Genomic DNA, 12863 nt, shown 5'->3' on the forward strand with positions numbered 1-12863 from the left:
GTGTTTATGGCCGACAATAAAGAGTTTTGCTCAGTAAAGTGATGGATGGAATTCATGTCCTCAAAGCGTCTCGACAGACGTTACAATATTTGAACAATGATGACGAAAACGGTTTTCTCTGTCGTGTCGAAAATTGTTATGCGCTTATTTTTTTATTTGATTTTGTGCGTGGCATAGATTTGCCGTGCGCAGAGGACGCTTGAGCAGTGCGCAATTGCACAGGCGCACACCTTAGAGGGAACATTGATGACATACTGTATGTGAACAAGAGCATGTATTGTCTGTGTTATGATGTAAAGGAGGGGTGGTTGTAATGTATAAGTATGTGTCAATGAGAGGATATTTTATGACTTTTCTTAATTTGATGACATGCTATAGTATATTTTATTGCATGTTTTTGTATCTCTTTAATTTAAGTAACCAGGGACTGCAGATGGAAATGAGCTATAAACTGGTGCAGAACATATCTGTCTTTGGGTTGAATGTCTCTTCAAGTAAAGACTCAACTAAACTAATAGTGTACCTAAAGTGTGAGAAAACAACAACAAAAATAGAAATGAGTGCGATCCCTTAATGGCAGACCTTGTGTTGAACATGAAACTCGCATGAAGCTGCATTCAAGGACACGGGTCAATGGTATATTGTTTTAATGGAGTTGAAAAAAAAGTACAAAGACAAAGTGAACGTGACAAAGTGAGGAGGTGAAAGTGAGTGGTTGAGGGCGAGGCTATTAAGCGGGATTAAAAACGGAGGAGAAAAGGGGATTTGTGTTAATGGAGCATTGGAGTGAACGAGGGCACCTGAAGGCAACACAAGTTAAAGCACAACATAAACACAGAAGAACATGTTTGGTATTTCACTGAATAATGTGCTGACGTCACAGTTTTTTTTGTCTTCTCTCCTCTAGAAGGTGTACGGCCCGATGTAGATGGAGAGTCTGAGGGCGGAGCTGCTCTGGTAGCTGCCCTGGTAGCTGAGCAGCGGGTTGACGGACACCATCTCCAGGTCCAGCGTGTACTCCCTGGGTCCTGAGACGGCCCGGGCCAGGACCAGCATGGCGCTGATGTTGTTGATTTGCTGCAAACGGGGAGTATGGCGTCGCAGGTGAACCACTAGGGATGGAAAAAAAACGGCCGACGTTTATTTGCTGGTCTCCTCACCCTGATGTAGAAGTCGCCGTCGTCGTCGCCCGAGCGGATCCTGAAGGTGTTGTACGCTCCCGGGGACACGCTGGTGGCCTGGATCTGGAAGATGTCCGAGGGCACGGAGCGCTCCGAGGTGATGCTCATGTAGCGGTGGACGATGGAGAAAGGTAGGTCTCTGCAGCCGGGCTTGGTGACGGGACACACGCAGCGACTAGAAAACAGAGACAGGATGGATTCACTATGCATCACAGCTGCAGTTCACAAAACAGCCAGCAGAGGGCGGTAAGAAGTTCCTAATTATTGTTGCAGCACTTTCTATAATCACCTTTCCAAAACTTTTTCTGCTCAAAATTGGGGGAAAAAAGTGGTTATGATAAATTAAATGTAAAAATATAAACTTTGTATAAAAAATAAAAAATTATGTGTGTTTACTGGGATAGGCTCCATCATACCTGTGATCCTAATGGGGAGAAGCAGTATAGAAAATGGATAGATAGATATTTTAAAAATGTAGTTCTAGTGAATCAGTATTTATTTTTTATTTATTTTTTACCCAAAACATTTTAACTGCACAAAAATTAATCCTACTCACGCTGAATGACTTGTATTTTTAATGTTTTATTTCAAATGTTTAATTTTTTTATATATATTTGTTTTTTTTCCTAGTTAATATATTATTTGTAATTATAAGTATTTATTTTAAATTATGTTATGTATTTTATTTACAAATGAAAATACCTTTTAAAATGTAAACGAAATACATAACATAATTTAAATTAAATACTTATAATTATAAATAATACATTAACTAGAAAAAATTTATAAAGTAAAATGGATTTTGTTTTGGTGAACGGTTATCTTTTACTAAAGTGACAAAAAATATATTTTTCAATCACAATATTTCATAGTTCCATAATTTTTTTTGTTCTACGTCCAAAGAAATATTCATAATCTTTCTGTACAAAGTGTGGCTCATCAACATACCAATAATAAAATAAAATTGAAAAAAATACAAATACTTTTGAAAAAAGAGTAATAGTTGACTTAGACTTAGACAAACTTGAATGATCCACAAGGGAAATTGTTCAACACACTAGCTCAGTTACAAAGGATGGAAAGTGTAAGGATGGAAAGGACAATGCAGGTATAAAGTAGACTAAAAATGACAAAAAATTGCCATTAATTATCTCACAAATGACTGACTTTTAGTGTAATTAAATAACATACAGACTACACAAAGTTAAATTCAAGTATATTGATAGACTTAGACTTAGACAAACTTGGATGATCCACAAGGGAAATGGTTCCACACAGTAGCTCAGTTACAAAGGATGGAAAGTGTAAGGATGGAAAGGACAATGCATGTATAAAATAGACAAAAAATGTACCGTAGTAGCAATATAAAATATATGCAATATTTACATAATATATGTACAGTATATGAAATAATGCACTTTGCAGACGTACCTCGATATTAAGGCCACAATAAAACAAAAATAAATAGATAAAATAAAGAAATACACATTTCAATTACTGCTTTGCTTTGTATTTTATAAATAAAGCGTTAAAATGTGATTGCGATTTGCTGGTGATAAATCTTCAATTATTACAATTTTAAAATAAAAATAGAGTGCAAAATGTAGTTGACTATTAATTGTGGAATTTTTGTCCCTCACTTGAGCGAGATGTGTACAAAGCTTTCACTTTGGAACTGACTGAATACTTTAGTTCCGTACTTCTTTGCTTTTACACGCTATCAAATATTATATTTTCAATTCCCAGTATGGAAAACGTTGACACTCCTATTGTTGGGCGGCCAAATAAGATCTGCTTCTCAGCAGCTGTAGCCAGGTGTAATACACTTTTCCACCACTTGTGGCAGTAATGACAACAGTAAACAAACAGAAGAAGTCTCGCGCTAAAGTCAAAGAAGTTTCTTCAGCGCAGAAATTAGGACTAAAGTCAGGCGTGTTAAACTTGTTTTCATTGAGGGCCATCACAGTAATGGTGGCCCTCAGAAGACCGCTTTTAACAATGAATAATATTCAGTATGAATATAAATGTGTCTTTTTTTTATGTACGCTGTACCATACTTGCCAACCCTTCCGGATTTTCTGGGAGACTCCCGAAATTCAGCGCCTCTCCCGAAAACCTCCCGGGACAAATTTTTTCCCGAAATTCAGGCAGAACTGAGTCCGCTTTCCCACAATATAAACAGCGTACCTGCCCAATCACGTTATAACTGTAGAATGATGGAGGGCGAGTTCTTGGTTTCTTATGTGGGTTTATTGTTAGGCAGTTTCATTAACGTCCTCCCAGCGCGGTAACAACACACAACAACAGCAGTCACGTTTTCGTCTACCGTAAAGCAGTTCGTCTGCCGTAAACAGCAATGTTGTGACACTCTTAAACAGGACAATACTGCCATCTAGTGCATTTGATGAAAGCACTTTTGTGCGTGCCACACAGCAATGCATCATCAGAGAGGGTGTTCAGCATGGTTAGAAAAATAGTGACCGAGAATAGAACAAGGATGGACAATTCAACCCTTAACTCAACAATGAGTAGATGAGTGTTATGTGTGTGTATATGTGTAAATAAATGAACACTGAAATTCAAGTATTTATTTTATATATATATATATATATATATATATATATATATATATATATATATATATATATATATATATATACACACAAGAAATACTTGACTTTCAGTGAATTCTAGCTATAAATATATATTATATATATATATATATATATATATATATATATATGAAATACTTGACTTGGTGAATTCTAGCTGTAAATATACTCCTCCCCTCTTAACCACGCCCCCTGACCCCACCCCACCCCCACCTCCCGAAATCGGAGGTCTCAAGGTTGGCAAGTATGCGCTGTACAGAAGCAAATCTTTAGATTGTGCTGTATAAAACTGGCAGCTCAGTCGCCACAATTTTACTGTAATATTTGCATTTTTTGTTTGTTTTTACAGCATATAAAATTAAAAAATACATGGGATAAATTAAATGGAATGGAAAAACGTAGGGGTGTAACGGTACACAAACATTTCGGTTCGGTACGTACCTCGGTTTAGAGGTCACAGTTCGGTTCATTTTCGGTACAGTAAGTAAACAACAAAATATATAAATTTTGGGGTTATTTATTTACCAAATTTGCAAAATCTTCCAACAAAAATATTTTCCTTAGTGGAATATTTGATGTGAAGTAATCGGAACCTTGGATAGGTCAATAATTCATAATAACATTGATTTTGATTCAATATTATGTTTTGAGCAATGACAAAAACCAGCTTTGTTTTATTAGTCAACATTGCAACTTTTTCTAAATTACATTTAACCTTTAAGCTTTTTTATTTCACTTATGTTTTTGTTTATTTTAATAGTATTTTTAGAATGTGCCGTGGGACTTTAAAACATTAGCTGTGGGCCTCCGGGGCACACTTTTGACACCCCTGCTATAGATAATAAAAAATGAAATGTGATAAATCTATGGATAAAAAGCAGAGCCTGGCGACGCATGCGCCTTTATCATAACTCTCTCTCCCTCTCTCTCTCTCTGTCTCTGCCCCTCCCTCACCAATGCTGCTGTGTGCACAATGTGTTTTGTTTTTAACCCCTTCTTAACCCTGAACGTACATTGAAAATACACGCAACCATAACTCAAAATGCCGGACATTTGAGGCATTTAAGAAACTCCGCCCGGACAGCTCCGCAAAAGAGGACATGTCCGGTGAAAAGAGGACGTATGGTCAGTCTATCCTAGCCCGTTAGCTGCTAGTATGCCGTGTGTTGTGCCTCGGTGTGCATTGTTTACACAACGTGCGGTACGCTACTTAATATGTTCGTGTGGAAACTCATCCGGTACACCTCCGAACCGAACCCCGTACTGAAACGGTTCAATACAAATACACGTACCGTTACACCCCTAGAAAAACGGTACCACTGGGGGTTTTTTTACGTAAAAATTCATGCACATTTTTTATATACTGTAAAATCTACGGTTGTTGTGTTTTTAGTGTATTATTTACTCTATATCGAAAGTGGATTTTACTGTAAAAAAAATAAATAAAAATTTTTTACTGTAAAATGTTGACATGAACAGTTTGTTGGATTACTTGCTTTGAAATCACAAGTCAAGCAGTTGAATTTAAATTAAGAGGAGAAACGTATAATTTATGGAGGATATTGATTTTTGAAATAGGTAAAGTAAGAAGGACTATAAAATAGAAATGTGTTTCAGTTTTAGGAGTTAAATGGTGGAACAAGCTCAGTGATGTAGTTCTTTGTTAAGGTTTAAGAAAACATTCAAAGGTGAAATAATTGAAAATTAGGGATGTCCGATAATGGCTTTTTTTTGCCAATATCCGATATTCCGATATTGTCCAGCTCTTAATTATCGATACCAACCGATACCGATATATACAGTTGTGGAATTAACACATTATTATGCCTAATTTTGACAACCAGGAATGGTGAAGATAAGGTCCTTTTATAAAAAATAATAATAAAATAAAATAAGATAAATAAATTAAAAACATTTTCTTGAATAAAAAAGAATGTAAAACAATATAAAAACAGTTACATATAAACTAGTAATTATTGAAAATGAGTAAAATTAACTGTTAAAGGTTAGTACTATTAGTGGACCAGCAGCACGCACAATCATGTGTGCTTACGGACTGTATCCCTACAGACTGTATTGATATATATTGATATATAATGTAGAAACCAGAATATTAATAACAGAAAGAAACAACCCTTTTGTGTGAATGAGTGTAAATGGAGGAGGGAGATTTTTGGGTTGGTGCACTAATTGTAAGTGTATCTTGTGTTTTTTATGTTGATTTAATAAAAAAAAATAAAAAAAAAATAAAAACCCGATACCAATAATAAAAAACAAAACGATACCGATAATTTCCGATATTACATTTTAAATCATCTCTATTGAAAATGATCAAATATAGTAACAATGACTTTCATCCCATTGATGTTTTGAACGTTGATGTTGCAGGTAATCTTATTTCCAGTGAAGGTATAGGATAGGCAAATATAAGCTTTGGCTTCAGCCTATTCCTCCTTTTTCTTTTCTTTTTGTGTGTAAATGTGTAGGATTGTTAAATATGTATAACCTGTACTGTTAAACTGGTCACACAAAATGGTTGATGGTTGATTATATGACCGAAATTAACTTATTTCAGTTACTTAAGTATTTATCTTTATTTGAACATTAACATTGTTTTGAAATGTATGATGATATAATATTTGTTTTTATTATTAGAGATGATTAAAGTGTAAATATATGGCATTGTTCGCGGCACATTTATTTTTGCAATACATTTATTAAGAAAAGATAAGGTACTTTATTTACACATATTATTTCCAGGCTTTCGGGGGCCACACAAATTGATGCCAGATCTGGCCCCCGGGCCTTGAGTTTGACACCTGCGACTAAAGTGGTATTTTCATTTGTACTTTAACTTTATTGACAGTTGAGTTAAGCAATGTATTCATTATTATTTATTATCAATTCAGTTGGAGTGTATTAATTTGCATAATTGTATGTAAATGTATTATTAATCCGTCTTTATGAGCCTTTTATTTTGCAGTATACATGATTAGTATTTGACCCCAAACAAAGGGACAAGCGGTAGAAAATGGATGGATGGATGATTAGTATTTGATAATAATCTTTCGTACCATATGACAAGGTTGATCCGGTTAAAGGTTGGATATCATAACTGAATACAGTTAGGAAGATCAGTAACGCTGTGTTCATATTTTGAGTGGTGACCCGGACCCCGCTGTAGTGGAAAAGGTTAAGAACGCCTGCCTTCTGGATTGGTGCAAAAGATGGTGTTGAGGAAGGATATCAATAATAGAGGTTGGCTTCTCGCCATTCCATTACCATTCAGCAGCTACGCGCTGATTAAACATCTTTAATTTATGTATATCCATGCAGTTTTACATTTATTTTGGTTTCACTAAAAAAAAGCATTTATCACTTGCAACTTCTAAAGACTCATTTGGAATAAGAAACGGTTCAATTAATTCCCATCACATTTATTCCATGAATGAAAGCATGGGAAAGTGTGAGGAATAAGAATCCTTCTCTTCACGTGTTGCTTTATTATCTTCATGGTGTGATGGCTAAATGAGGACTCAGTGAGTGTGTGGCACACTCACCGGCTGTATTGACAGACACTGTGTCTAATGTCCCCATCTACTGGATTTCAAAAGTCACTGCAGTTGAACTGCAAATAAATGAGTAAACTTGTTGACTGTGCAGGATGGAATATGAAACATACAACTGTAGTCAAATAGTCAAGAGGAAAAGAAGAATAAATTATAATATTTGGTGCTGTAAGAACAAAATGATCCCACATTTCCTAACGTTTCTTTTTTCTCACTTCCATCAGATCCATTAAGGTGGAGGAAAAAAAACGATGAAAAGGCGACACACCCAAAGATGCACTTTCTTAAAGTGACACACATGGACGAACTCAGTACCACTCTTTGTCTTTCACCATGCTTCTAATGCAGTGTTTTTCAACCACTGTGCCGCGGTGTCGTGAGATATTGTCTGGTGTGCCGTGGGAGATGATGTAATTTCACCTAATTGGGTTAAAAATATTTTTTGCAAACCAGTAATTATAATCTGCAAATGTGCCGTTGTTGAGTGTCGGTGCTGTCTAGAGCTCGGCAGAGTAACCGTGTAATACTCTTCCATATCAGTAGGTGGCAGCAGGTAACTAATTGCTTTGGTTTGTCGTGATCACAATATGCGGGAGGCCGCGTGCAGGTAAAAAGGTGTCTAACGCTTAAACCAAAAATAAACAAAAGGTGAGGGCCCCTAAGAAAAGGCATGGAAGCTTAGGGAAGGCTATGCAGAACGAAACTAAAACTGAACTGGCTACAAAGTAAACAAAAACAGAATGCTGGACGACAGCAAAGACTTACAGCGTGTGGAGCAGATGGCGTCCACAAAGTACATCCGTACATGACAATCAACAATGTCCCCACAAAAAAGGATAAAAACAACTGAAATATTCTTGAATGCTAAAACAAAGCAGGTGCGGGTAATATCGCTCAAAGGAAGACATGAAACTGCTACAGGAAAATACCAAAAAAAGAGAAAAAGCCACCAAAATAGGAGCGCAATACAAGAACTAAAACACTACACACAAGGACCTACTTCCCCCTCAACCTCCTACCTCAAGGACCGAGTTTCCCCTCAACCTCCTACCACAAGGACCTACTTCCCCCTCAACCTCTTTCCTCAAGGACCGAGTTTCCCCTCAACCTCCTACCTCACGGACCGAGTTTCCCCTCAACCTCCCACCTCACGGACCGAGTTTCCCCTCAAACTCCCACCTCAAGGACCGAGTTTCCCCTCAACCTCCTACCTCACGGACCGAGTTTCCCCTCAACCTCCCACCTCAAGGACCGAGTTTCCCCTCAACCTCCTACCTCGAGGACCTAGTTCCCCCTCAACCTCCTACTTCGAGGACCTAGTTTCCCCTCAACCTCCTACCTCGAGGACCGAGTTTCCCCTCAACCTCCTACCTCGAGGACCGAGTTTCCCCTCAACCTCCTACCTCAAGGACCGAGTTTCCCCTCAACCTCCTACCTCACGGACCGAGTTTCCCCTCAACCTCCTACCTCAAGGACCGAGTTTCCCCTCAACCTCCTACCTCACAGACCGAGTTTCCCCTCAACCTCCCACCTCGAGGACCGAGTTTCCCCTCAACCTCCTACCTCGAGGACCGAGTTTCCCCTCAACCTCCTACCTCGAGGACCGAGTTTCCCCTCAACCTCCTACCTCGAGGACCTAGTTCCCCCTCAACCTCCTACTTCGAGGACCTAGTTTCCCCTCAACCTCCTACCTCGAGGACCAAGTTTCCCCTCAACCTCCTACCTCGAGGACCGAGTTTCCCCTCAACCTCCTACCTCAAGGACCGAGTTTCCCCTCAACCTCCTACCTCACGGACCGAGTTTCCCCTCAACCTCCTACCTCAAGGACCGAGTTTCCCCTCAACCTCCTACCTCACGGACCGAGTTTCCCCTCAGCCTCCCACCTCGAGGACCGAGTTTCCCCTCAACCTCCTACCTCGAGGACCTAGTTCCCCCTCAACCTCCTACTTCGAGGACCTAGTTTCCCCTCATCCTCCTACCTCGAGGACCGAGTTTCCCCTCAACCTCCTACCTCGAGGACCGAGTTTCCCCCTCAACCTCCTACCTTGAGGACCTAGTTCCCCCTCAACCTCCTACCTCGAGGACCTAGTTTCCCCTCAACCTCCTACCTCGAGGACCTACTTCCCCCTCAACCTCCTACCTCAAGGACCGAGTTCCCCCTCAACCTCCTACCTCGAGGACCTAGTTTCCCCTCAACCTCCTACCTCGAGGACCTAGTTCCCCCTCAACCTCCTATCTCGAGGACCTAGTTTCCCCTCAACCTCCTACCTCGAGGACCTACTTCCCCCTCAACCTCCTACCTCAAGGACCTACTTCCCCCTCAACCTCCTACCTCGAGGACCGAGTTTCCCCTCAACCTCCTACCTCGAGGAGCGAGTTTCCCCTCAACCTCCTACCTCGAGGACCTAGTTTCCCCTCAACCTCCTACCTCGAGGACCTAGTTTCCCCTCAACCTCCTACCTCGAGGACCTAATTTCCCCTCAAACTACTACCTCGAGGACCTAGTTCCCCCTCAACCTCCTACCTCAAGGACCTAGTTTCCCCTCAAGGACCTAGTTCCCCCTCAACCTCCTACCTCAAGGACCGAGTTTCCCCTCAACCTCTTACCTCGAGGACCGAGTTTCCCCTCAACCTCCTACCTCACGGACCTAGTTTCCCCTCAACCTCCCACCCCAAGGACCTGGTTCCCCCTCAACCTCCTACCTCAAGGACCTAGTTTCCCCTCAACCTCCTACCTCAAGGACCTAATTTCTCCTCAACCTCCTACCTCAAGGACCTAGTTTCCCCTCAAGGACCTAGTTCCCCCTCAAACTACTACCTCAAGGACCTAGTTTCCCCTCAACCTCCTACCTCAAGGACCTAATTTCTCCTCAACCTCCTACCTCAAGGACCTAGTTTCCCCTCAAGGACCTAGTTCCCCCTCAACCTCCTACCTCAAGGACATAGTTTCCCCTCAAGGACCTAGTTCCCCCTCAACCTCCTACCTCAAGGACCTAGTTCCCCCTCAACCTCCTACCTCAAAGACCTAGTTTCCCCTCAACCTCCTACCTCAAGGACCTAGTTTCCCCTCAAGGACTCAGTTCCCCCTCAACCTCCTACCTCAAGGACCTAGTTTCCCCTCAAGGACCTAGTTCCCCCTCAACCTCCTACCTCAAGGACCTAATTTCCCCTCAAACTACTACCTCAAGGACCTAATTTCCCCTCAACCTCCTACCTCGAGGACCTAGTTCCCCTCAACCTCCTACCTCAAGGACCTAGTTCCCCTCATCCTCCTACCTCAAGGACCTAGTTTCAAGCTTGGCACTCAGCATCAAGGGTTGGAATTGGGGGTTAAATCACCAAAAATGATTCCCGGGTGTGGCCACTGCTGCTCCCCACTGCTCCCCTCACCTCCCAGGGGGTGAACAAGGGGATGGGTCAAATGCAGAGGACAAATTCCACCAGACTTAGTGTGTGTGTGTGTGACAATCATTGGTACTTTAACTTAAATAAGAATAGCAGGTGTGTTTCATTAAAAATCCACATTTCCAAGGTCTGAGTCATTAGTAGTATTCTTCCACCGTCACTACGTGATGTTCTGGACCACGCTCCCAAGGAAAGTTGGACTTGGGAGTGGAAAAGGTGGCAGTTACTCACTTCTCGGACACCTGCACGTAAGGATCCTGGCAGCGGTCGGAGTCCACACACTGGTAGCGTCCGTGCAGGTTGACGCAGGTCTGGGTGTCGGTGCACTGATGTTCTCCCGCCTCGCACTCGTTGACATCTTGAGAGGACACACGGGAGGTCAAGACATCAGCAGAAGGGGGTGGCGTGAGAGAGGAGCGGTCCTCACCCTGGCAGAGTCTAGTGCCTTGCAGCTGGTAGCCCTCGGGGCACACGCAGGAGAACTTTCCCGGCTCGTTGACACAGCGGTGCTGGCACAGGTAGCTGGAGTAGCTGCACTCGTCCACGTCTGGCACAGCGCAACAATTGGTGCATCACGGAAGCGAAAAAGCGGGAGGGTGAACTCCAGACTCGGACGTGAACTTACCGTTGCAAGCGAAGCCGTCCGGGCCGAGCTCGTAGCCGTGGTCACATCGACACAGGAAGGTGCCGTAGGTGTTGTAGCACCTCTGGGAGCAGGGAGCACCCATGTCACACTCGTTCACGTCTGGCAGCCACAAGACGATAAACACCTCATTTTGATGCACCCTCTTAAATAACAGCTCTTTAAATATATGCTGTCACATTCATTAACAAAAACATGACATATATCACATGCTTGTGAAGACTTTCAGAATGTAATTATAATATTTCTAATTAAATTGAAGTAAATTATATTTATAAAGCGCTTTTACATTGTGAAACCCAAAATATCTAAGTTACATTTTTAAACCAGTGTGGGAGCAGGTGGGTAAAGTGTCTTGCCCAAGGACACAACGGCAGGAGCTAGGATGGCCGAAGGGGAATCGAACCTGGAACCCTCAAGCCCAGAATGTAATTATAATATTTCAAATTAAATGACTTCATATTTTATTGTAATTATGTGTTGCTGTGGGTATCTGATGATGGCCCAATGAAAACTAACCAAATAATAAATGTGATAAAGTGCTTATGAAGTAAATAAGCTTAATAAAATGTTTTCAGAATGTAATTATTGCACAATTTGATACATTATTCCATAATAAATAACTACATATTTTATTTTAATGGTTGGTTTTAGTGTGTTGAAATGTATCTGATGTTGGCCCAGTGAAAATTAACAAAGTAATAAATACACAAATAGTGATTAGTTAAAAACAATTCTGTACATGTTTGTATATTTTTATATAGAGAATCTATTTACAGCGAAATATATCCTGAATATTCTTCTGTTTAAAAAATAGATACGTGTAAAATTGTATTTCTTTAAGCTGTGCAAATGTAGTGAAATAATTAATGGGCAATGAAATAACTAAATGAAGTTCACCTGTATAACGTTAAAGTTGATTTTAGGTTCATTCTCAAATTTGACCCAAAAGATGAGCTTTCTTTAACCGGCCCTAACTTTCTGTGCTAACCCCTCAGGTTAGGAATGTTGGAGTTACAAATGCTTCAAATACATTTGACATTTGTTTACCAAACAAAAAGCAACACTCGTGTCCTTCTGATCATTTTAATACAAACTACCAAACACAGACCGCTTTCCAGAATGTCTTGGTCAGTGTGCAATGGTCAACAGGAAGTTATGCCCATATATAGTCACAGCTGTAGTCAACCAATTAATATAATAAAATCAAAAACGAAAGTGCACAAATAGACAAAAGGGAAAATTGTACAAAATAAATCAAAGACTCAGTACAGTATCGTAGGGAAATAAATAAAGCAATAAAAAAATGAATAAAGGAAAAAAACAATTATGGAATAAAAAAGTTAATAAAGCAATAAAACATTTTTATAAAGCAATAAAAAAATTAATAGAGCAATACAAAAAATATAAAGCAATAAAACAAAGGAAAAAACTATTAATCAATAAAAAAGTT

At 40.3% G+C, this 12863-nt stretch overlaps 1 protein-coding gene across 1 annotated transcript in view; it reads right to left on the bottom strand.

Moving 5' to 3' along the window:
- Positions 1–616: 616 nt before the first annotated feature.
- The window catches only part of efemp2a (EGF containing fibulin extracellular matrix protein 2a), a 60689-nt gene continuing 48442 nt past the window's right edge, over positions 617–12863 (bottom strand). The window contains exons 7-11 of the mRNA XM_061930666.1: positions 11393–11512; positions 11195–11314; positions 10999–11125; positions 1161–1356; positions 617–1077 (exon numbers count right to left, since the gene is read on the bottom strand). Of these exons, the coding sequence (XP_061786650.1) occupies positions 904–1077; positions 1161–1356; positions 10999–11125; positions 11195–11314; positions 11393–11512 (737 nt within the window). The 3' untranslated portion in view covers positions 617–903. The remainder of the gene's footprint in view (positions 1078–1160; positions 1357–10998; positions 11126–11194; positions 11315–11392; positions 11513–12863) is intronic.

The sequence above is a fragment of the Nerophis lumbriciformis genome, linkage group LG36, assembly GCF_033978685.3.
Source record: "Nerophis lumbriciformis linkage group LG36, RoL_Nlum_v2.1, whole genome shotgun sequence".
Lineage (NCBI taxonomy): Eukaryota > Metazoa > Chordata > Actinopteri > Syngnathiformes > Syngnathidae > Nerophis > Nerophis lumbriciformis.